General features: G+C 33.1%; 1 protein-coding gene and 1 long non-coding RNA gene across 2 annotated transcripts in view; one reads left to right on the plus strand and one right to left on the minus strand.

Annotated features, from left to right (window-relative positions):
- Window positions 1–2,754: 2,754 nt before the first annotated feature.
- LOC126736926 (guanine nucleotide-binding protein subunit beta-5) overlaps window positions 2,755–27,152 on the minus strand; it is an 89,577-nt gene continuing 65,179 nt past the window's right edge. Inside the window, exons 4-9 of the mRNA XM_050441569.1 lie at window positions 9,638–9,764; window positions 9,442–9,585; window positions 9,247–9,387; window positions 4,839–4,935; window positions 4,620–4,786; window positions 2,755–4,556 (exon numbers count right to left, since the gene is read on the minus strand). Coding sequence (XP_050297526.1) covers window positions 4,545–4,556; window positions 4,620–4,786; window positions 4,839–4,935; window positions 9,247–9,387; window positions 9,442–9,585; window positions 9,638–9,764 — 688 coding nt within the window. The 3' untranslated portion in view covers window positions 2,755–4,544. The remainder of the gene's footprint in view (window positions 4,557–4,619; window positions 4,787–4,838; window positions 4,936–9,246; window positions 9,388–9,441; window positions 9,586–9,637; window positions 9,765–27,152) is intronic.
- Window positions 10,436–13,248, plus strand: LOC126736928 (uncharacterized). The gene is made up of 2 exons (XR_007660831.1): window positions 10,436–12,840; window positions 12,906–13,248. It is a non-coding gene; the product is annotated as an uncharacterized LOC126736928 (long non-coding RNA).

Consider the following 27,152-nt stretch of genomic DNA (forward strand, 5'->3'; position numbering starts at 1 on the left):
CATGTGGATTTTGATTAGCCCAGAAATGTTGATTTCTTCTATTAAAAATACCTTCTCTAGAAAACTTTGCTTCATCTGTCCATATTATTTTTTTTAGAAAGTGTGGATCCTCTTGAGTAGTGCGTGTCAGAAGTGTTTCACAATATCGAACGCGATGTTGGTAATCATCCAGTTTCAGCTGATGTTGAAAATTTAAAGGGATGAATATTATTGTCGTCCAGAATTTTTTGCACAGAATAAGTTAGAAGAAATAAGTTAGGCTTAAATCATCTGCTGCACTTCAGATGGAAGCTTATAAATATGCGTGAAAGTAGGCACGATGACGACGAAAACATTTACGATGTTGTCATAAGACGTTACAGGTTTGGGTAAACTTGTATCATTTTTAAGTTGTGAACCAAATTGTATAAAGTTATTTTGAATTCGCACAAATTTTCTTTTATCCATTTTTTGTAAATTAGGGTACATTTCGTTGAACTTTCTGCATTTTCTTGGTACAATTCTGTCACACCGCCCAAGAATAATAAATAGACTCATCAAAACTTCATTTGAGTATTTATTTCTTTCCATTTTAATGAATTTTTAGGTCACTATTTAAAAAAAAATACCCAAGCGTATTTACTATTAGTCAACTAAATATAAATATCAAACATCAATAACATGCATTAGTGCGTGATGACTTTTCATGGCACCTAAAGCAAATATGTCAAAATATTTCGATTTTTACAGAAACTTTCTTTTATTTCAGAAACCGAACTACTTAGATATAAGAATATGATACCTCGTCAGAAAGGGATTTCAATTTCCTTTTAGGATATGTTATAATATACAGTGTGATCTATTTTAAAAAATGCACATATCACTATTTTTGTATCTAGCGGTACAATCACAATTCTGGGCAACCCTGTGTGACGTAGAACAAATTTTTATAGTGAAAACTAATGTATAATACTTCTATAAATTACGTTTATTATTTCAATTTTCTGTGCATTCCAGTGCCGTAGTAATAAACAATTATTTGGAGCTAGGTTTTGGTCAAAAAATAAAGAAAATAATTAATTTCTCGAAAACCACTAAATAGCATATATATAGCACACTATAGCAAATCGGAAAATAAAATAATATACAGGGTATTCCATTTAAAATAACAAAGTTGCTACAATTTTAATCGTTAGTTCACCAGCTAAAATCCATGATGCCAAATTTTCAAACAAATTCCATTTTCCGTTCTCCGTAAATGTCTAAGGTACCATCAACCATCAATCACCCTGTATAAAATTATAGTATTTATATAACTGGAATAAAGTCTGCATTGGTTCGGGTAAAAAAATTGAAGATGAAAAAGCTGGCAAGTGATACATGGAATAATAAAAGATACTATCCATAGGAATTTGTATTGCTCAACTAGTTGTTTAACAACATTATTATTTTAAAGTAATAGATTGTCCATTAACAACAAAGTGACATGAGTTGGCTTGTTGTCAATCATCGACTGCAAGTCTTTAATGCAGTTAATAATTAGGTTTTTTTAAAACCTCTGTCTTAACTGTATGTTGTGTAAAAAAAATATGACACTGGCATTTTAAATTTTTTTTAAGATATCAAGTCATGACTACAAGAGCATGATTTGCTTGGTTGTTGAGTTTTCACCCAGAGAACCTAAGTCTTCAAACCATGAAATTCTTTGACTGGATTTTTCATAAAAAAAGTCCAGAACTTTTAACATCAAGGCACAACAATGATCTAGTTCACTCATAGATTGCAATTCAAGGGTTCCATAATTATAGCTTGAAGTAAGAAGAAGAATTAAAGCTATAGTGTGTTTAAGAACTAAGAGGGCAAAGGCTTTGTCTTTCAGTGACCACCTGTGTCCAGAAGGTGGACATCTTTCATTTTTCAGAAGTAACCTCTAGAATGCCTTTTCTATTCTCTTCTCCAAGAGAAAAGAATATTTATCAACAAAATTTGTGGAAATATTGGAACAAGAGCTTCCTGCCCGTATTGATGATGAACAATTTGAGTGGACATTACTTAATAAGATAGTTGAATTGGACATACCACTAGTGTCTAGACTCTCTGAACTTGAATTTTATTATCAACAAATTGGTCAGCTTAAAATATATAAGTCCCTAAACAATAACATAGAAGTTCTTACACAATATTTACATGATAGGTTTGTCCTAGTCTTTTCTAGAACCGTATGTCTAGAAAACTCTCCATTTCAAATTCTATGCCTTTTTATGCCCTAATCCCACAAAAAAATAAAACTTGAAATTAGAAATTACGTTAAATAGAAAAACAATCAATCTTGTCAAACAAATATCGAAAAATCAGAAAGCCACACACATAAACATGTTCTAAAAACAACAGTGCGAAACTGCTGCTGCCACTCTTTAAAAACTAAGAATATCTATAATCAACCTGTGAGCGGTAAGCGGCTCTAGGCGGCTTAACCATAGCCTTTGATCTCTTTGATACACGGGTGCATCGAACAGTATATCGGATTTTCGTTCGGCACTTTTGATATTTTTCAATTTAAACGATTTATTCAATTCAAAATAGATAGACTATAAAGTAATTCGGCCATTTTATTTTTTGATTTTGAACCAGTTTCAGAATTAAGACTGGTAGTTTTAGTTGAAGCAGTTACATAACCTCAAAGAAAACTGAAAATAAACACTTTACTAGCCGTCCCTGAGAAAGTAAACTTCTTTTAAAAAAAATATTTTAGTGTGGGATGTTTAAAAAAAAAGCTTCACTTTTGCACCATACTTTATTTAATGTTAAAATATTTTATTACCTTATATAGATAGCTTCAATACAGATTGGCGAATGGATCACTACACACACATATAAGGTTACAGCAGGCGAGATGTTGCAACGCCGTCGCGACAGCACGCTGGTGTTCAAGGTTCGAGCTCGATTATTTTAAATTTTATTTTAGTAAGCGTCTGACGTTGGTGGGACTTTAGGAAAATTTAGAAAAATATTACGCGGCATTGGTATAATATTTTCCTAATGCAGGAATTACATGTGTAAAACCCACATAGATTCGTAATTACAATTTTTTTATGCTGTACATCGCACATTGAAAATTAAATCGTTGTTCTTATTAAAATAAAATATAAACTCTAATAAAAATAGAATGTAAACATTATAAAAAAACAGAACATAAAACGCTAAATTTCTGTTATTATGATGTTTATAAATAGTGTCCTTAAGATAACCCCATAATTAAAAGTAATTTGGTGGCAAATCGGGAGATATTGGAGGCCATTTAATATTGCCAGTTCTACTAATAAGGCGATTAGGAAAAGTACTTGTTAAAAATTCTTTTACTCTAATCGCATTATGAGCAGGACAGCCATCTTGTTGAAAATAGACTGATCGATATCAGGTAGGAACGGCAGGAAGAACTTGGTTTTGTAGCAGTTCAAGGTATTTTTCGGCGTTCAAATTACCATCAATGAAAGATGGCCCAATAATATGGTCGCCCAAAACACTATCCCAAACATGCACGTTTTAAGGGTACTGAGTACGGTACTGAAAACTGTGCTCGTTTTCCTGAGAGCAGTAATGAACAATAGAAGGATTGCATTTACCATGCAATAAAAAAGAGGACTCATCTGAAAACAAAATATTTTCTAAGAAATTTCCATTTTCATTTGCTTTTTCCATCATGGTTTCACAAATTGCCATTCTTCGCCACTGGTCTTCAGGAAACACCTCCTGAGTCTTGGAATACTCGTCACACTTTTATAAAGCATACCCAGTTCCTCTCCAACGCTTCTGTTCGATCGTGTTGAATCCAAAACTAAAGCATTATAACCCATTTCTTCTTGCCGTTCGTGATCTTTTGAACCCTTTCAATAGGTGGTTTATCTTTGATGTGACAGGTTCTACATTCTTGGAGGCAAAAAGACGTCTCAAATTTTGACACATTTAAAATAGTTTTAGCATAAGGAATCGGTATATTCTCAACATTTACTGAGAATAAAGCCCTGCATTGTACTGCCCAATTCCCATAGTAAAGACCCATAATTGAGGGCAGTATGCAATCACACAGCAAAATGAGTCTGTGCCGTGTCGAAAATAGCAAATCAGACGATCGGATTTCGCCGCGCCGCTTATCAACCAGAAAGTATGCAAGAAGCAGTGTTGCCATTTATAATCTCTGTGTTGTAGTCTTATATTCGCCAACCTGTATATTTAAGCGGCTATTCGACATTTTTAAGCATTAAAGGATAAATCAAGACTAACACTTTTTTATATTAGATCTACTAGAGATAAAATATACAGATTTATAATGTAACATAACAAACAATAAAATACTTATTATAATATAAGTAAGGAATATAATATAGTAGTGTAGCAAGTATATATATATATATATGTATGTATATACATATATATATGTAGTAGTTTACTAATTTTTTTTCTTCATTCTTTATATATTAATACATTCAAGAATATTCAACAAACTACACAAAAAACAATATTTATAGAATATTATATACTTATCATTAAAAAATGTGAAAAGAAAATTAGGCCCAAACCTAGAACAAAAATGTATTAATGGTCAAAAATTAAAAAATTGGTGCTAAAAAATGTCAATTTACCCTCAAAGTGCAATCCCAAGATCCTGTGGATAAAGCAGTGCCATCAGGTGATACTTCTAAGCAACTAACTCTATTTTCATGACCATATAATAACCAAACCCTAACGCACTTAAGAGTATCCCACACATTAACTGTGTAGTCATTATACCCGGCAAACAAAAGACGGCCTAAAAAATCATGAAAACTTACATTTAAAAAGCAAGTGTGCGGCTCTCTTACCTGAATGTGAAAAATCTACAGAATTAGCTCCAAAAATTATGCTTTCCTTACTGTAGATAGCTATTTCTCTGTCCGCTCTCAAATCAAAAAGTCGACACTGGAAATCATTTTTTAGCTATAATTAATTCATAATTAACCGAAAGGGAGGGTATTAGATAAACGCTGAAAAGCTTAGTTCAAATAGACAAAATATACATTTGTAAATTTTTGTTTTAACGGCTTTTATTTCGAAATCTTCGTGTATCTATGGGCAGGAGAGGGAAGGCATTAACATATTCACGGAAAAAAATTAAAATTAATTGTTTTAAAGTAGCTATCGTAAAATACGAAACACAAAAGCGATTTAATAATTTATCAATTATGTTTTCTGCATTGGCATGTGCTATAAATTCCTACTTATTTTATATTATTCACTATTAATTTTTCTTATTATGGCTTTTCCATTTTAATATAAATTCTCACCTTTAATATAATTCACGTTCTCATTTTATCTACCGTCTTCATCTTTTGAAAGTTCTCTCTCATATCCTAAACTTCATACCTGTCATTTAAAAGCACGTTTCTTATCTGAAACGGTCCTTTAAACTTAACAAGTAACTTTTTACTAGAACCTGTGCATGGTGTTTTTAATACCATTACCACCTCCCCTTTCTTGTATATTCTTGGTGATGTTCGGGAGTTGTCAAATCTTTCTTTGTGTTTTCTCTGATCAATTTCTTTTGAAATACTCTCTCTTAGCTCTTTCAAACTCGTACAATCCATTTCCTTCTGTACAGCATTTAGTATCGTAACTTGAGGTGATGTAGCAATTGCTGCATTAAATGTCTTGAATGAATTAATTTGGATCTTCTTGATGACAGTATTGGTTATCAACAACACCAGCGTTTAGAATAGTACGATTATATCTCTCGCACTGTCCATTAGCTCGAGGTTGACACTGCATTTAAGACATGCTTCAAACTATAATTCTCACAAAAATCGGGAAGGTAGCTGAGGTGACTGCTGTACCTCTGTCTTACACAACTATGGTTGGTGCCCCAAAGATAGAAATGATTTTGGTTCAAGCTTGGCTACAGGTTTTGTAGTAACATCCTTTACACTTCATACTACTTCAATAAGGCAGAACTTTGTGAATCCATAAATAATATCCCTAATAACTAAAAGATATTTGTTAATCTTTTTACTTTTAATAAAAGGATCATGATGATCGACACGAATTGTGTGAAATGGAATGGCAAACTTTTCTATCCGGTGAAAATACCCCTCCTTGTTGCTGCTAGGATTTTTATGTTAGAGCCAAAAGAGGCATAAGGAGACATATTTCTTTACATATTTTCGAAGTTGCAAATCCAGTAATCCTCTTTTAACTTTTTAACCGTTTTCTCTATATTTTATTATCCCGCAACTCACAATTGTCAAAGTATTGTTTGGTGGACCTGTTAACAATTCCTTTTTTTAATATTGTGTGGATAATATGGAGTTGTCATCTAACATTTGAGCAACTAATAGCCAATCATTGCCACTTTTAGATATCCTGGTATAGGGTTTCTGCTAAGGGCATCTACATGTCCCATTTCCTTTCCAACTCGATGAATTAACGAAAAGTTGTCATCTTGCACTTGGAGATTATAATTATTAAGAACCAACCGATTCGCAGAATCATAAATCGTTTTATAAACGCAGCACTTAACGCACTACAGTTCGTAACAATATCAAACTTAATAACTAGAAGTAGAGAAGCTAAAAGGAAGGTCAACGCAAAATTGATATTTTATGATTTTATGTGTTACATATGTCGGATGATCTTGTCAAACTTTCATCCTCTGTATACAAGGTGCATGCAAGAATATTTGAGCCAGTTGAATTTTTCTCCTAAACTCTGCTTTAAGGAAGTTGTACTATACAACATGACAGTAGTCAAGCTGCGATGAAATGAAAGATTCTGTTTAATGCAAATGTTTAATGAATGTATTGAAAAAGTATGCTTTTAAGGGTATAGGAATTTTAGCTTAAGATATACAGAGGTCAACTTATTTAAGACATGCCGTTCAAAATTTAAACGAATATTAAAATTAAGCCACAAATTTCTAGCTTGTTCCTCAGATGGAATAATTTCTCGATTTATATGAAGGCAGGATAAATTAAAGACACTAAATTTGGCTTTAATGGAATCAGATGTAATCATTAAGTGAACACTCTTCTCTGCATTCAGCAACAAACTATGTCTAGATGACCAATCCGAAATAGCTGCCAGTTCTTTATTCACAACACTCAGTCCCCCGCCCGCATCCTCAGGCCTAAAAACAAACAGAAGCTGAGTGCCATCAGCATGAAAGGAATGGAGCCAGAGCGCAGCTATGTCAGATATTTTTTATTATTTTTTTATACGCAATATAAAAGACCTAATTTATGAACCAGAGCTGCTCGGGGTTCTTCATCAGCGCATCATTAATGCTTTCCAGATTGTGAGCAACACTTCCGGAATTTTAGGACACGTAAGAGAGTCTAGGCAGAGGAAAATGGAGGGCTGTATCGCAACAGAGAGACGCCATTTTAAACATTTTCTATAATAAATTAAGTTTATTACATTGTATCGAAAAAATGCAAGAAACAATAATTTAAGATTTTTTCATGACTAACTAGATGGTGTTCTAGGTCTTCAAATTTCTTTTAATGTATGGGTAAGCTCTCCTGAATCCACAACTGTTCCAAATAATCAATTTTCTTTAAGCACTTTGCGCGGGCTGTAGCTCTAAGGAGGTAAATTTTAAAGCACATGTGTAAGTTTAGGAAAAAATTTCTTATTTTGACTCAAACGATATGCTCATAAAATAATTCAAATCACAGTAATAAAATAGAAAATATTTGAGAACTTCCATTGATTTCCTGTCATAAAAAATCAGCTTCTGGAATTTGTAGCTGAAATATTTCGACGTATAGAAAAACCAAAAAATCCAGAAAACTTTTTCAAAAGATATCCTGAGAATTTTCTTTCAGTATCTCAAAATTTAAGAAAATCTCGTGTTAACATCACTGAAAAAAGGATAAGGGACTTATTTCATAGAGTATCCGAGTACCTGTAAGATGACTGATGAGAATACGAATGATGAAGAAAATAACTTTAAGAAGATCTTTTTCGATTCCCGTCGGATATTTGATTTCGATGAATCAGCTTTTTTTTGTCACCCAAAGAAAAATGCGTAATTGCAAGAAAAGGATCAAAAAAAGTGTATACACGTATTGCCAATGATGAACAAGAATGCCTTACAATTTTACTAACTGTTTCAACTGAAGGCAAGATCATAAAAGCAAAAGTTTTGCCTCAAGCATATAAAAGCATAATACTAGTTGCCCTGTTGCCCAATTCTACAAATCGATTACAACCATTGGATGTTACTATTAAAATTATCACGAAAAAAATACTACTCAAAAATGGCGCATTGATAAAAATGGCAGGAATTAAAGTTTAAGGAATTAAGTCAACAATATTGAAATGAAATTGAATGAAAAAAGGATGGAACAAAACACAAGTAGATAGATAATAATTCATAGGAATTGTCAAATTTCCCATTCACAAAAAAGGGATCATTTTACACACTTGTTAAGTAAATAACTATTTTAGGCACTCGTGCGTAAAAAATGAATATTTATTAACCCTAGGAAGTATGTAAAGTGAGTACTTTACGCACGGTAGTGGAAAAAGAAACTTTTATATGATTTTTACATGACAAGGCAGAGTTTTAGTAAAATATTTTAATATTCATTAATTGAAAAAAAAAATAGATCGGTAAATGAAGTTTTATTAGGATCGACTGGTAACGCGGAGATCCTCAAAAAATTGACAGCTTTAATTTTTTCTTCGTTTAGCTTAATTAGATATAATTAGAAAAAAAAAGATTATAAGTCTTTAATGAAAATTAAACTATTATGTAAAATAAAAATCAAATATTTCTCTAGACTCATTTTTAAATTAAAGTAAAGCTTAACTATCCGGTGAGAGGTAGAGATACATATGAAATGAGAATTTATTTAAAATAGCATATAGCATATTCAAAATAAACAGTCTCTACATGGGGATCTCAGAACCACCTGAAGAAGTTAAATAGAGAAGAATAAAATATACTTACGTACTCTCCACAAACATTCTCATGAGAAAGTCTGTCTTTTGATTTTGATATTAAATATGAACTTTGACGTGAAAAAATAAATAATGCTAAAAAAATACCTATAACAGTAACCAGTTTATATAGATTAATTAATTAATTAATTAATACAAAAATATTTAATAATAAAATTATTAGATTTTATTATTAAATATTTTTAATAATAAAATCTAATTACTGCAATCTAAATTAGATTGCAGTAACAGTTAACTTTGATCGTTAAAACTAAATTTGGAAATACATACTGTCGCATCATCCCCACCAGTAGCAACAGCATCACCACTTGGATGGAACTTTACACTATTGACATCAGACTCATGCCCTTCAAACTGTTGGACGCATTGTCCTGTCCTCATGTCCCAAACCAGTACCATTTTATCCACACTCTAAAATATTGACTATTGTAACATCCATACTCCTATATATATGAATACTCTGACCCCAGACACAAATATATTGCCAGTTTCAGATGGAGCTAGATCAATAGCCATGACATCAGCAGAATGCCCATGGAAGCTTTGCAACAGTTGGCCGGATTCAACATCCCATAAAGCACAAGTTGAATCGCCACTACCTGTTAAAATCTTTAAAAAAATATTAATTTTAATTTAAAAATCAATGCGAGTTTGTCATTACTTGTTGGTCTGAGTTCGGAAAGGTGCAACAACTCATGTAACTTGTATGGGTACCAACAGTTTTCTTGCGCAGAGAAACGTCCTCATCTAATATCAGTGGGTACACAGTCACTTTATTATCTAGGCCACTAAAAAATATTTCTATATATAAAAAAAATTGAAGAAAATGCAAAAATACACACACTTTATATGTTGTGGGTATTTTTGTAAGGGTGTTGAATAATCTTAAATATGAAAAGGTTGTAAAGTGACTAGTATTAAAAGTTATTTAATTGTTTTTTCAAAATATGATAAACCCGTCTTTTTTTAGTAGTTTTAAAAGAGTTAGTAAAACATGGTTAATTAAGAAACGAAGAATTACAAAAAGAAATTTAAAAATAATTGAAACACATTAAAATATTGGTTCGTTTTCTTTCGTTCATCTTTTTAAAATAAAGAACAAAACTGAAAAAAAAACACTTAAAAGCTAAAGCTAAAATATTACCAATTTTACTTAAAGTAAGAAAACAAACTAAGAATACACAGGGTGTTACACAATGAGATGTTCATCCTTAAGGCTGTTAGTGTTTAGGTGATTTTAAGAAGAAAAGTTCAAATAAAGCGATTTCCCAAACTCCTTAACTTTTCGACTTAAGACCCTCGATCTAAATATGGGGTGTATAGCTTGCATTGTGCCGACTGTCCCGCTATTTATGTATGTCAGTCAGGCAGGGAATCCAAGAACTCAATTACAACAAAGAATTTCCACTAGAATACATCTAAGTCTAGTAAATAAGTCCAAGAGAGGTCCAATCTCAGACTGTGTGAACGACATCATTAATTTTGAACCCAGGCTGATTTTTAACAACATTGCCTGACCTAGTCCCTTACTTCTACCAATAAGTTCTCGATGACCGAATAACGCAGAGGTTTACATCACTGATCTGAAGTATGTTTCGAGACTAGCAGTAGGTTCGAACCTCACTTAAGACAGTATTTTTTACATTTTTTATTTTATTAATTTTAGTTTGTTTGTTATGGTTTTTTACAAATTTGTGACGTAGCACAAATAAGAATTTATTTATTCAGTGTGTGTGTTTAATATGACATAGAACCATGGTGTATCGTTCGTAGCCCTAAAATTTTTTAGGTACCATTTTTTTTAATAACATTAAGGTTTTTTTTATTGTAATTCGTTTCTTTCTTTTTAATTTTTAGCTCTGATTATACTGTTAGGAGCGAAAGATGCGTAAACCACTTTTTAATGAAAAAAAATTGAGACCGAGACGTTGTGTAGTCTTCATTAGATTCTAGACAAATATGCATGGGAGAAAACTAAGCTAAATTGGATAAGGTACACCAAGTGCATTCAAGCCAAAGATCTGTTATTACACTTCTTTAGGGCCAAGGCAACACCTCTTATAGAAAGACCAATGCGCTAAAATAAAATTAAACGTGACGTTATCACATTTGGGCCTCGCTTTCATTTTATAATACACCGGCGCGGCGGCGTTGGAATTCGCAGCCGACCAACACACGACAGTGTGACAGGTGGGGTATCTTAATTTTATCTCATTACTTTGCGGCTTGTATACCTATCTAAAGTATGGAAATATTTAGAACTTCAGTAGGTATCCGAAGAATTTGTTATGGCCTATTATTAGGCATATAACAGAACTTACGTTAATTTGTAAAACCGCATTAATTTTATCTGATGATATGGCAATTCTATTGGTCAAGAATTTTTGAAATAAGAACATGTAACCTAACTGTATATCCCGTTCCTTCAAATAAACCAATAACAATTTGTGGTACACAAGATACAGTGGACTTCGGATATAACAAACCCGTTTAAAGTGAACATTCGGTTATAGTAAACGCCTATTCAAATATCCAAAAAAACTACCATAAGAACTATGTAATTTTTTTCCGTTTATAGCGAACCCGGTTATAATGAACTCTCGGGTAAAGTGAACTAAATTTTATCAAGGTCAAGAAAAATATTTCGCTTATAGTGAACTTTTCGGGGAATCCCACGGAATTCACTTTGCCAAAATCAACCGTTTGCATAGTTTGGAAAAAGAGGGAAGAGATTTTATCAGCATATGGTAAAGTTAATGCAAAGTGTAAAACACTTAGAAAATCGGCTCATGAAGGGGTTGATAGAGGACTTTTACAGTGGTTTACACAACAAAGAAAGGAAAATGTTTTATTAAGTGGTCCCATTCTTTAAGAAAAAGCTAGTGAAATGGGTAGTAAAATTGAAGGACAAACTTTTGAATGTTCTAGAAGCTGGATTGAACGTTTTAAGAAGAGACACTATATTACTGGAGGGAAAATTATTGGTCTGCATCAGTTGACATGGATGTTGTTAATAACTGGTTTACTACTGTTTGGCCCGATCTTCGTAAGAATTACAGCATTAATGACATTTTTAATGCTGACAAGACCGGACTTTTCTATAAACTAACCCCAGATAAAACTTGTTGGAGAAACCTGTGCTGGCGGAAAACTTTCTGAAGTTAAAATAACAGTGCTAGTCGCTGCAAACATGTCTGGAACAGAAAAAAGAAAGTTGCTTGTTATCGGTAAATCCGCCAATCCTAGATGTTTTAAAAACAAAATGTTGCCAGTTAAATACAGAGCAAACAGTAAGGCATGGATGACATCTAATTTGTTTACTGAAGAGTTGCTCCAGTGGGATGCAGAGTTACAGAAGAACAAGAGGAAAATATTACTTTTAGTTGATAATTGTCTAGCACATCCCGAAGTTCCTCTAAACCATATTAAATTGGTCTTTATGCCTCCTAATACCAGTTCAAAGCTGCAGCCTATGGATCAAGGAGTAATTCATTCATTGAAGAGTCATACAGAAAAATAATGATAATAAAAATGTTACAGGCCAAATGTTATTGATAATAAACAAGATTTTTCAGTGAGTCTTTTATATGCTGTAGACTTCATACATCTAGCTTGGCAGAAAGTAAGTGCAAAAACCATTGCAAACTGTTTTAAGCATGCAGGATTTTTTGAGGTGGAAGATGAATTTGATTCAGACGATGACTTGCCCCTAATAAAGAAAATACTGATATTCAAAGATCCGTTGAAGAGGAAATAAAAAAAGGATAAATGACTTTGACTTGCAAAAATTCATTTCTATTGATGACCATGTTATTTTAACCGAATCTATAACAGAGGAGCAGATTATCCAGTCAGTTTTAAAAGGTATTATAAAACTAAATAAAACTAACTTTAGAATAAAACTAATCTTTAGTTTTTTATTTTTTTAGCAGTAAATGTAGAAGTCGGAAGTGATGATGACGAAAACGATCCTAATGAGGATGTTAAAATAAATATTCCATCAATTAGAGAAATGATGCAGAAAATAACGGAAATACGCACTGTTTTGCAATCACATGAAGTTCCAGAATAAGTCTGAAATAGTTTTTCTACCCTAGAGGGATATATAAGTAACATAAGTTTTTCAAACAGACTTATACAAACCAAGATTTCTCAGTACATATACTAAGTAGTTACAGACACGTAGATTATGACTTAGTAGCTATGTACATATTGTATATGTGTTATAAAAACTGTATGTGCTGTTTATCCTTATAATAAAAGCCAGTTATATTCTTTATTTTATTTAATGATTAAAATACATATACATACATATTCTAAAATTAACACCATGCTGTTTTTCTTTTAAAGTGAACTTCGGCTATAGTGAACCTATTTTGATGTATTTTTCAAGTTCACTATATCCGGAGTTGACTGTTTTTAGATATAAATATGAAATAGATATGTATTGATTTCATTATTAGTGGTCGTAATTTATTAACAGACTGACATTGACATTTGCAAGGATAAAAAAATAACTATCAGGTTCATACATCAACCAATAATCTACTATTTGTACAAAAACATATGAGAGTATTTTTGGAAATTGTTTTTAGTTTGCACATCTAAAGTCAGTACAATGCAATTATTGGTTAATCAATATTCCCTAAACTCAAATATTTTTCGTATTAAAACAACTGACATTTAAAAATCTGTAGTAAATCCAAATCTCTCCTTGAACTTACAAGCATTTAAAGTACCCTGACAAAATTCAGGCAGATCTTGTGAAGTGAACTCATGATATATAAAGACTTGATTCAGCAAAGGGCCATTTAATTAGTACTTCTGTATAATTCCTTATTCTACCAATAGTTATTATAGTTGTTATTTATTTGTATCAAAAGAAACATAAAGCGTTATATGTGATTTATCGGTCTGTGACTAATTGTCCCGATTGCTTTTTCTCAATATTTCGTCCTATATTTCAGTGACTTCTTCAGGAGAGAATAAAAAACTATGTTTATATATAAAGGCACAACAAAGTTATAAATTGATTTTTTTTCTCTTAAGCCTAATTACAGTGAAAAGAACTACTCCATCCTAATTAAAAATTGTAAACAAAAAATGAAAAATTGAAACAATAAATATAACTTTCAACACAGATTATAGTAAATATCAATTTAAAAAATACTATCTTATACGCTCAATTATTGAAAAGAAAATAATAACTCAATAATTAAATTAATAATAATTTATTACACAATACGTTTACGGGTACGTTTCCTATACTTCACTGTCCACGGACAAAAAGTTTAAAACCGTTATGCATATATTCCCCCTAAGAGGTCATTCGTTTTTACCCAATGACCAGGACTTTTCTCCATTATTAAGCAAAATAAAAGCAAAGGCTACAGTTGAACTTCCTGGAGATCGGGACGATATTATTAAAAAGAATCGCTCTAATCCATCGCCTTTTAAAGTTGTCAATGTAAATCAATCAAATTTTTATTATGTAAAAAATGTAATTTCACCATATTTTCTTGAAGTTCCCAAACCACCACCTTAACTAAAATCGTTAGGATGTTCAAGGTGTCGCGAGAAGGTCCTAAATTCATTTTTACAAGCGATTCAATTTCTGGTGCCTAGACTAAATCGATAATGAGAAACAAGTTTCTCAATGAACTTGCTTTAACGCCACTACATCTGCATCCTCTTCAGATAAATCTTCTAAAAGTTAAATGTTTGTTAGATTTACGTCTGATGCTAATGAAAAATGATTCTGGCCGCGAAATTGAAATAGAGTCTGACAATTATAGTAGTGGATGTGAACATTTAATATGTAACTTTTCAATATTTATAAATTTAATAAATACACATTTTTATTTTTATTACAAAAACAGGCCTTGTCAAACAAACTTCTGTTTTCATTACTGAAACTACAAAAAATATATAATTTATTTATTATAATTAAAGGCACTTATTTTTTTTATAAATTTAGCAACGCTTATGACAATTAAGTTCCAAAAAAGCGACTACACAGACCTCAAATTGTACCGATTAATCAGCCTTACCACTTTTCTGCTGAAGACAATGGAGAGCTCAGAACCCTGTTTGGTGAGTTGGATAGAGGCTCTCTTCGCATAATGTATCTGTACAGCTCAACAGCGAGGCTGTAAAACGTTGGCGGCTAGAGGCTGCCCACAGGGAGGAGTATTATTCCCAACCTTGTGGTGCCTAGTGGTCGACAGCTTCATCGAATATTGAAACGGGGCCGGCCTATACAGACACAAACACCTACGCTGATGAACTGGCAATCCTTTGCCCGGGGAAGGACGCTGGCACAATACCCTGGCCTGATGATGAGGGCTCTACGTTTAGTAGACAAATGGTTCATCTCAGGAGGGTCTCAGGATTAACCTCAAAAAAACAGAGGAGCCTGCTACTATTCACGCTTCCTACAAATTACAAGATGGCGTAACTTTGGCACAACCTGCTGTGTCTCTGGATGGAGTGCAGTTGTAAAACTCCAGGACATTTCGATTTCTGAGAATCACATTAGAACTCCCCTGGATCGGTCACGCAGGTAGCAGAATTAAGAAGACCACCTGTTCGCTATGGGGCTGCTATCTGCTGGAGTCTGTCCCCTAAGATCCTTGACTGGATCTATTAATTTATTGTCAGACCTCTTCTCACATACGGGGCTATCGTTTGTGAGACATAGCATATTTAAAATGCACATTATCGCATTTTAAATATTCGGGCCAAACCACCAAAGTTTGCATTCTTTTAGTTTGTTTTAGATCCATGCCTCTGTAAATTACATCAGCAGGGTTATATTGAGATGGTACATGACACCACTGATTGCCAGAGGTTGTTTGTTTGATTTCTGGTATTCTATTAGCGACAAACGTGCTTAATTGAATAGTTTCTAGGACTAGCTATGAAAGAACTATATTAGAATTTGTCCAGAAATATGAATTTGTAAAGTTTATGTGCTTTTGAAGGTGGTAGACAATGGTACAGTGAAAACATCTTGTCGAACTTTGTCTTATTTATTTAATGTAACACGACGTTTCGGTTGGGAAGTATCTCCAACCGTTATCAAGTGTAAACTGACAGCAAACTACTATTCTATAGGCTTCTATACTAGATGTGTGCAGCGATGTGGAAAGGAAAGTCATCCGTGAAAAGAGTTGGGGGGAGGACACGTCTCTTTCTAGATCCTACACTGTCCTGAGAGTAGAGGCTTCCTGATGTTGGGTATATCGACGGTTGGCTGGCTGAAGATAGTAGTTTAATAGAATAGTAGTTTGCTGTCAGTTTACACTTGATAACGGTTGGAGATACTTACCAACCGAAACGTCGTGTTACATTAAATAAATAAGACAATGCAAGTTCGACAAGATGTTTTTATGTGCTTTATTGACTAGGTTATCTCGAAAGAAGCAATGTTCCACATAATTCCAGACGCGGTAATGATAGGGTTTTTAGAGGTGCTACTCTGGACTTGGCGCATGTGAGACGGACTATGACATCACCTAAATTATTGGAGAACTTAAGATAACAACAAGCACCATAAGCCTTTTGTGAGGCGTCACTAAATCCGTGAAATTCCACTGAGTCATAGTTCGTGCATAGAAGCAATCTGGGAATTTTCATTTCATTTATTGAGCTAATTTGTTTACAAAAGCTTGTCCATGTAATGTAAATATGAAATAATATAATGTAAATCCATTGGAATGTTTTCATCCCAATCTAGACTTAGTTGCCATAACTTTTGTAAGATGATCTTAGCCTTTATAATGGTTGGACCGACAAAACCCATTGTAACAAAAATCTGCCCTGTGATTGCTAAAATAGATCTTTTAATTACTGGATTGTTTTTTTTATATTGAAAAATATCCCCTTTAGAATTCCAAGAGTTATAGTAGTGAAAACATCTTGTCGGACTTGCATTGTCTTATTTATTTATTGTAACACGACGTTTCGGTTGGTAAGTATCTCCAACCGTTATCAAGTGTAAACTGACAGCAAACTACTATTCTATTAAACTACTATCTTCAGCCAGCCAAGCGTCGATATACCCAACATCTGGAAGCCTCTACTCTCAGGACAGTGTAGGATCTAGAAAGAGGCGTGTCCTCCAGTGATAACGGTTGGAGATACTTACCAACCGAAACGTCGTGTTACAATAAATAAATAAGACAATGCAAGTCCGACAAGATGTTTTCACTGTACCATTGTCTACCACCTTCAAAAACAGTTATAGTAGTGTCTTCTTCTACGAAAATCTTTTGACCTGAGACGGAATTTGAAATATGCTCAAGGATTTGATTTGCCAGTGACAATCAAATCCTTGAGCATTTCAAATTCCGTCTCAGGTCAAAAGATTTTCCTAAGTTGAAACCTGCAGATTTGAGAATTTGATCGACTTCCTTTATAAGTTTTGGCCTCTTCTGTAGTACATCAGCCACAAAGCCAGTCATCCACGTAAAATGATTTTATCACATGCATGAGGAAACTGAGCTTGATTTTCTACAGCTACCTGCTGCAAACAACAAATGGCTAAATATGCTGCACTAGCTGTGCCGTAGGTTAGAGTGTTGCGTTGATATTCTGCTAATGGTTCAGAGGGGTCAAAACGCCAGATTATTTTTTGAAAACATCTTTCGTTTTCCTAAATCAGGACAGATCGGTGCATTTTTTCAATATCCGCTGTAAAGCCATATTTGTATATACGAAAACAAATTCAAATGTCGATCAAATGATCCTGAATTTTGGCACCCACCTTTAAGATATCATTAAGAGATAGGCCACTGGAACTTTTTGTAGACCCAAACACGACACGAAGTTTGGTTGTCGTACTTGATTCCTTAAAGACGGCATGGTGTGGAAGGTAAAAGTCGTTATTGCCATGATTTGATTAATTAGGCACGAGAGACATATGATTTGAGGTCAATATACTCTTTGTTAAGTCAGCATATTCAATTTTGAGGAGTGGATTATAGAATCTTTTCCCAGAATTTTAATAAGAAGTACCTTCGTCAAAAATATTCAGTTTCAATGGTAAACTGGCTACAAATATATATGATTCGTTTCTGCTGGTGGTTTCAGTAAAGTGAGCTTCACATTCTTGCTCCTCCTGCGTGAAAAATTGTTTAGGTTGGTATTCCTCAATTTTCCAGAAAACTTCGAGTTGATTATGTAAAGCGTTTATGTCATTAATAGAAAAATTGCAGACTGAAGAATTAAAAGAAGAATTGATTAACAATGAACCTGATATTATCCAACCTAATTTGCTTTTTTGGAGAACAGCAGTGTTACCTTATATTTTTATTTGTCCCACAGTTAACAAATTCCAAAAAATTGACGCTTCTATTAGAAGATCAATGAAACCATTTCAACTAGATTAAAATGCTCATCTGTAAGTTAATATTCTTGGGTATTTGTAAATTTGATACGTTGAAGGAGAGATCTGGCAGATTTTTTGTAATTCTGTCTATGATTAGACAATCATTGTTTTCTTGCAAATTGCATTGAAAATGCATTTATGTTGGATTTGATGTTGATCTTGGTGCTTTTATGAATGTTAGTCACACTATTACCAAAACCTTCAACTGAATGTTTTATGTTCAAAGAAGAAAATCCAAGTTGTTTAAATAGGGATTTTGAAATAAAATTCAACTGGGAACCACTGTCAAGTAAAGCACGGCACATGTGATGATTACCATGTTTGTCCTGAACCAAAACTTGCTATGGGTAATAAAATAAATTGAGTCTCAGCTGACAAGGCTCCGTTGGTGACAGATAAAACTTTAGTATTATTGCATTGGAGGTTAACGGTGGCCATTTTCAGCATTTGTTGGATTAGTGTTTATGTACGATTATTATAAATTAATAGTTTGACAAAAAATTGGGATTTAATAAAGGTTTTCCAAAAACCCAACATTTAATACAGGTTTTTCAAAAAACTGTATTAAACGTTAAAATCGTTAATAGTTTAAGAACCGCTGAAGTAAAATCCTTTACCTATAGGTCGACAGAGTTATCTGAAGCTTAGAGATATAGGTGGGACGGGAGGTAAATATGGCCGCTCCACTGGCGTACTATTTTTTAAATTCAGAAAATTTAAATAACTTAAATTTCATAAAGTCTCATAAAAACGTGTAGCACAAAACAAATAATAAATATGCCTACACCTCTATTTGCCGTAAAGGACCGCCTCCTAAAAAATCTGACAATGACGTAAAACACCTACGCCCACCGGTATGAAGGTTTAATGTGGCGGGGCGGAATAGTCCACAGTGCCACCCAAGATGGCCGATTGATTGATCGTCTAATTTTTGACGTACATCAAATATGACAATAGTGATGTTAATAACATGTTAACTGTCCTATTTGACGATTGTCTTTTTTAACTTTTCTTTGGATGGAAAACAAGCCAAGCCTCATGATTATCTCCCAATTTAAAGTTTTTAAGTAAATTTATAGCTTTTTGTAGTTTTTTTGAGTTCTGGGTTGATAAAATTATTTTACAAACGTGCCAAGATCGAATCATCGTGCAACTACATAGAGCAGGAGACAGGTAAATTTCAATTATGACATACTTAAGTGTTTTCTAATAATGTTTAGGTGTATATTGTATTATTAATTTCAAGGATATAATTATAGATTTAATTCGATTTTGGACATATCTATGTTCTCACTTTTCTCAATTTAACTTTTTTTTACAATTCCGTTTTAATTCTTGAAACTTCGAGGGAAAATATCAAGTATTTCCTTTTCCTTGTCTTCATCTAGATTAAGATATTCATGCAAATATTGTTTATTCACTAGTTTGTATATTAGGAATTGCCCAGACAGTCACAGAAAACATAGATTTTTTTAATTTCCATTGAATCCATCCTTACAAAAATCTTGTCTGTCATGTAAGTCCGACTAAAAATTTCACCAATTATTGAGTTTGCTCCAAACACTTTTCTGGTTCTTGAGTAGAAATGATATTCACATGGAGTGAAAATGATGACACATCCAGATTGACTTATCCTTCTAAAAAACTGATTTCTCTAATCGACTTAATCCACCTTAAGTTATATACATTTATGGATAACCATGGTCATGTGGTCAATTTAGAGAAAGAGTTTTGGTTGGTTTATAAATATTTAAAGGACGAAATCGAAAGTGAACTGCAAAACTACAACAACAATCCTTAAGTGTTGGTCATTCTAGAAAACAGAAAAAGTTTCGACAATCTAAAATGTTTTCAAAAAAAACAAAAATCTTGAATATCCTCATTTAATAGTCATGATACACAATCAGAATAATTTTGTTTTTTAACTTTTTAGCTAATGATTTAAGTATGTAATATCTTATTTTTTAAAATACCTAAATTACCTGAGACATTTTGATAGTAAATGCTATGCTTTTTACAGTCCTATTTTATTTACTGACCCATAATTTAAATCATGTTATTTGCTTAAAGTAAACTTATAGACTAATATAAAATTCTTTAAAGTATTATTTAGAACCTTAATTGTAATCATAACTAAATGTGATAATCAATAGTTACTAATAATAAAAACTTATGTATTTTATTTTAGAAGAATATTGTATACACAATACACTGTCTTAATCTGTTTTCTTATGTTTCATGTTCCATACTTACTGGAGACAACCCCACTGACTTGTGACATCTTTACCTGATTGTGACAAATCAAAAGTCATATTTTGTTTTTATTTGCTTATACTAAAAAAATAAAAGGGAAAAACATGCATATTAACTTGTACATATGTACTTGTGTTGTATCTAGTCATTATTAATTAACTTATTTACAATGAGAAGCCAGATTTATTTCAAGAGATAGGTTCAGTTTCTGTCTTTATAGGATTTTATGATAGATATTTGATTAGATATTTCTTATAATGTTTTATACACTTATGGAAAAAAATGCAGGTAATTTTTTTTTATGTACAAGCATATTATCTCACCCCTATCTGCAATCCTTTGGACAGGGTGAGATGCACCCTAAAATCTTAAATAGAAAAGGAGGGAAGTGATACATCTTGAAACTCTGGAAAAATGCTTTCCAATGATACGATAGAAAGCCAAATTTCAGAAAATTCTTCTCTGTTTATCAAGGAAAACAATAAATAAAAACCCATTTTTGAAAATGTTTATTATTATTTAATTAAATATTGAAAATGATATACTGGCCTGTCTGGTAGAATTCTAAACAACTCAAGCACGTAGGTATTTTGTATTGGTTTGTTTGCTATGTTTTTTTTGCCAAAAAAAGGTTTTTTTATAAAAATTCGCATTTTATTATAGCAGAATTTATTTTAAAAATAGTAACTTTTACTATTATTACTATCTTAAGAACAAGTGACTTTCAGTTCAGTTTAAACGAAGAGTAGCACTTCTTATCTTTTACAATGGTGTACAGCATAGCTGAGCGTGTAGACATTATTTTCATTTATTTTCTTTAGTGGTTTCTTAAGGACAGCTCAACGTTTTAACGAAAGACATCCAGGTCAAAATGTAAGTCCGGAGTATGTTCGCCAACTAGTAGCCAAATTTGAAGAAACCGCTTCTGTCAAGAATAAAAAGAGAAATCAACTGAGATTGAACTGATTGACGAAACAGTGCAAATTAAAATTCTGAGTGAGTTTGCAATGAATTCAAATTTAATCAACTCATCAAGCAGCTATGGCAACTGGATTATCTCGTAAATCAATAAGAAAGGTACTTAAATTTCCTAGGTTTTATCCCTATAAACTGCAAATACTGCATGAACTGGTGACGACGACCCGGATAGAAGAATCCAGTTTTGTGAAATAATGACAGATAGCGTTACGGCAGAACCTCGACTAGTTAAAAATATTTGCTTCAGTGATCAGTGTATCTTTCATTTAAATGGGCATGTTAATAAGCAAAACTATCGTTACTGGAATGACGAGAACCTACACGTATTTAGAGAAGGGCATACCCAGTGTATTATTGTGTACTCACAATGAAAGTTCATGGGCTTTAACTAACATCTTTATTAAGCCAAATAATTATAGAAGAACAACAGGTTAACAACTGCAGGCTGTCTTACTTAAACATAACCAACTAGCATGACTATCCGCAGGAAGCAGACTTCTTAACTAGATATACTATACTAACAGATAGGCGAGACATTAATATTAGTAACATATTAAAGACCGGAATACTGGCCTGGTATAGTGGGAGATGGTATTATCGGCCCAATATTTATATCAGGAAATTTAAATAGTGATATCCATGCGGAAATGCTACAGATGTCTATCGAACCACTAATTAGGTGGGAATTAGAAAATCAGAGGCACGTACACGGAAATGGAGCTTTAGAAGAACGCTTACTACAATTCCAACAGGATGGAGCACCACGTATATTATGTAGTTCCCGTTAGACAATGGTTGGATCATTATCCTCCTAACCAGTGGATTGGAAGAAGAGGTCCTACTGAATGGCCACCGGATCCCTGGACCTAACACCTTGACTTCTTTTTGTAGGATGAGCTAAAGTCTGTGGTTTTTAAAACACAACCTGAGTCACTAAAGCAATTCGAGCATAGAATAGTTCAGGAATGCCGTGCTATATCCATGTGCGTGAAGCATTTGAAAGTGGATTTTATTATTTTTCAAGAGCTTTAAGATGATGTATCACTCGACCTCTCTTTCTATTTAAGATTTTAGGGGTTTATCTCACCCCGTCTAAGGGATTGCAGATAAGGGTGAGATATTATGCTTTTCGTTCCCCCTTCGTTTTATACAAACTGTTTTCAGCGTTTTTTTATTCAGTTTTTCATTCCTAATATATGGCCATTTTAAGTTTTTGAATTTCAACCAATCAACCAATATCTTGGTTGCTTGAGGTGGCGTTTTCCGGCTAGTTGCCGGTTTTCCGACGTCTAAACCGCTGATTGGTTACCTTTCGCATCTTAAAAAAAGTACAAAAAAACCTCACTGAGTTATAAATTAGTCAAAGTGTTTCTTAATCGATTCTGCTCATTCGATCACCTATTTTGTTTGGCGATCCGTTATAATTTACATTTTGCAATTTGTTATTATTGGCTTCCTTTGTCAGCTGTTCAGGCTGTCTTCAGGATGGTAATTATTTACAGTTTATTAAATTTAATGATAACCAGATCGAATATCGAAAAACAAAATAGGCGGTGTGAGCGAAATATATACGAGAATCTGTGTGCCAAATTTCGGGACAAATCTGATGTAAGGTTTTTTAATCTTGTACTTTTTTACGCTTCTCTTGCTCTTATCGATTTTTTCGAATAAAATTGTATTCGATATGTTCAAGCAGTTTTTGAAGGATGGCGCCACACATGCTTTGTTTTGTTTACGTTGGAGCTTATCCAATCTATTTTGCAGTTCCTAAATTGTGAATTTTTATGGAAAATATAGATTAAAACTTGTTTATTTATCAAATTTGTTTTTTGTTATTAATATTTGTTATTTAGGAAAAAAGGGTGCCACCATGGAAGTATCTGAATTAATAGCAGAAAAATAAACAAGAAGAACTTTAATGATGTTATTGAGAGTGACTTCAGCATGCCAAATCAAGGAAAATTTTGACTCAGCCAGTTCAGATTATAGTTAAAAGTTAGTCTCGGAGAGTATTGTTACCACAAATGTAAACAGAGCAACAAGTGATGCAGCAACATTTACTTTAAATCTTATTGGAAGTGTGCGTTTCTAAATATGTTTTTGGCTTTGTTAATGAATCATTCATGTCTCCAAAATTTACTCCATTTCGCGCGAAATATGTACCACATTTTTCTCCCATTATCTGGGCACGATGTGCAAGGTCGAAGCACTGGTACGAGAGCAACGAGGGTGAAAAGAAGTAACATTTTTGGTGTCGGTACTAAATAATTTTTTACAATCAATTAAATTTTTTTTTTAGCTTAAAAACCATTGTGTGATGGTGGTGAGCCTGGACTGCAACTAAGGGGATCCCCGTTAAGAAAACCATAACTGGCTTATTCGATAAGTGCCCCTTTAAGTACATTCGTTTTTACAATTTTCTTACTTGCGTTAGCAATTACTTGCAATTTTCAAATACAGTCCACAACCTTTTCAATTTTCTATTTATGCGTTGACAGACTTGATGATTTTTATAATTACCAGAGTTGTAGCAAAATACTTATGTATACCTAGTCAAAGTAAGTGTAGTGTACTATCAGTAAGTGTAAAACTAGTAAAGAATAAATTCATAATAAGATATATGTTTCTTTATTATTAGTATTAATAGTATTATTAGCTAGTATCGTTGATTGAGAATATGGGAAGATACGCAAATTTACGTGCAAAATCGTGCCACTTAAAGCGGCCAGCGGATAGAGGGCGCTACAAAAGGCGCGCCCCAGTCTCGTTTAAAAATCTCGTGTATCATTTCATCGTCTTCTGGAGAGCGGACGAATAGGTTTAGGAGTTTTCTCACAGACCTAAAGTATTAAATTTGGATTTTCTTTATTATTTTTTAAAACTTTTAACTGGGCAGATTTATTTTGCTTGTTTGTAAATATAGCTTATTTAATATGTCGTCATTAAAAATGAATATTTGCGCTGATCGTGGATGCAATAACGTGAAGAAAATGACAAACAATATTATAAGATTTTTTAAGTTCCCTCTAAAAAAGTCAGAAATACTCGCTCTGTGGATAAATCATTGTGGAAACCAAGAAATATATGTTATGGATGAGGTTTTAATCAAAAATAGACTTATTTGTGAAAAACATTTTAATAAAGACTACATTTATATAAGTGGCAGACGAACGATGCTGCATAAGACGGCTGTTCCCAAATTTTGGAGAGGTAAGTAATCTTTAGTATGTGTAAGTGCTTTTCTTAAGAGGTATATCGAGTGACACAGGAAAGAGGAAACACTTGTTAAATTTTTTACTCTTCGAGATAAACAAATGAAATTTCGTTTACCGCTAAAATTGTTATAAGAGCATATTGTTAGGGCACTTTGAAATGCGCTCCCATATTATACTAATTCGCGTTAAATCACACCCGGTAGCTAGTGGCTCGTTAACCCTGACTTATTTCTGTTTTGCCGCGACGCGAACGACCGATAACTCTGGCCCTTTATTGGTTGCCACCCGTACGAAAATAGATCGATATTGTGCCGACGCCGACAGATTGAGACAGTTACAAAAATACCTCATAACAAGACGTTCTGCTGTTGACCGGTAATCGGGCTGTCTACCCGCCGCGGCTGTTATGTTCAATTTTTAAAAAACATTAATTATTAGAGACCTGGGTTATTAGTTCCCAATATAAGTTTGCAATCAAGCTCTAGTTTATCTTTCACTAAAAAACCTCACCCTTCCCACAAAACCAACCATAAATTAATGATCCTTCGACAGCAAATATAACGTAAAATACGTCTAAATTGGATGTGCCAGTCAGAATAAACCTGAACTGTAATGTTATGGAAAGCTTTAGTGAAAAAAACCTGTGCAGCCGGAAAGCAGCAGAAAACCAAAGCCCTAAGATTAATCCAAATTGTCCGCCAATCCGAAAAGTTTGAGATTTCTATAGCTAAAATCTGAATTGCGTTACCTTAAAGTATTTATTTTAATCTTTAAAACCTGTTGCTTTGTAGATTTAACGATTTAATCTAGCTAAACCAATATCTACTTGGTTTTGAATCTAATATAGCTAAACCAATACCTACTTGGTTTTGAATTTAACCTAGCCAAACCAATACCTACTTGGTTTTGTTTTTAACCTATTTAAACCTTAGAAATTAAATATTCTCAATTTAAGTAAAAACTCACGGGATTTACACTCGTTCATGTATTTTTTTTGCAGCCTTTTATCCTGTTGTGTTGTTTTTAGCCCTCATTTATGATATCTTGTAGTTAATTTACAGGTTTCGTTTTGTAGTTTTAGTGCATTAAACCTAGGTGCACTATCTTTATTTGCATATAACTCTAAATATTTGTACCTATCTATTGATTTATAGCCTATTTAATACCCACACGAGTACAGCATTTTTGAAATTTTAGATTTGTTTTTCTTTGTAGGGATAGTTATTTGCCTGTGTTAAAAAATGAACCAAGAATTCACTAACAAAGAGCTTTTATCTAAGGCGAAAGCTGAGATAAAATTCATCATCTCAAAACGAGGCCATCTTAAAGCCTCTGTAACTTGACTTCAAACATGTTAAGGTACAAATTGAAACCTGATTGAATACAGCAAAAAAATCCCTCATTGAATTTAAAAGAATTCAGGCTGGCATTGAGGATCTTTGCATTATGCACAACCTCTCTGATGCTGATGATCAGGATGAGATTTGAGCCAATTTTAAGGATTTTTTTTTTCCATAATTTCAGCAGCCACATTTTTGTTACAGACCCTATCAGCTCTAAACTTTTCCAATTCTGAAAGCTACTCCCCTCGAGAATCTGTGTATTCATAAAATAATATGCATATGCCAAATAGTCAAGTGCCTAGTAACCTCACGATCAGGCTTCCTCCTCTATCCATTCCTGAATTTTCAGGATCATATCAGTCCTGGACTCAAGTTTCTGAGGCATTCCAGTCCCTAATAGACAAGAATCCTGCCCTTCCAAATGTACAAAAGTTTTATTATTTGCAGACTTCCCTCAGACGCGATGCGACGCAAGTAATAAGCTCTCTCACTGCCTCAGATGATATATTATATTATTACTTAGGACCTACTTAAGCAAGGGTACGAAAATAAAAATGCCATAATACACTACCACGTCTAATTAAACGAAACACATTTAACCTTAAGAAAATTTCTAGACAATTTTCAAAAGCATTTTAGATGCCTTCAAAACCATGGTGAAAAAGTTAACCACTGGGACACTATCTTAATTTATGATGTATCATCCAAAATGACCCAAGGCATTCGAAGAGAGTGAGAAGTTAATTCTAAAAAAATGGAAACACCCTCTATCTTGGATTTTACTAATTTCCTTACCGAACGTTGCCATTTGCTAGAATCAATTGACTACAAAATGTATAACAAGCATGAGGCACAACCATCAAGGCATTTACCCGTCCATAAAACCTTTACTCATGCAGTTTTCGAACCCACTTGTCCTCTATGTAAAAGTCTATGTCAAAGTCATTTTGTGTATTAATATCAAAAGTTTATGGATTTGTCCATCCATCAATGAGT

This window comes from Anthonomus grandis, chromosome 5, assembly GCF_022605725.1.
Source record: "Anthonomus grandis grandis chromosome 5, icAntGran1.3, whole genome shotgun sequence".
Classification (NCBI taxonomy): Eukaryota; Metazoa; Arthropoda; class Insecta; order Coleoptera; family Curculionidae; genus Anthonomus; species Anthonomus grandis.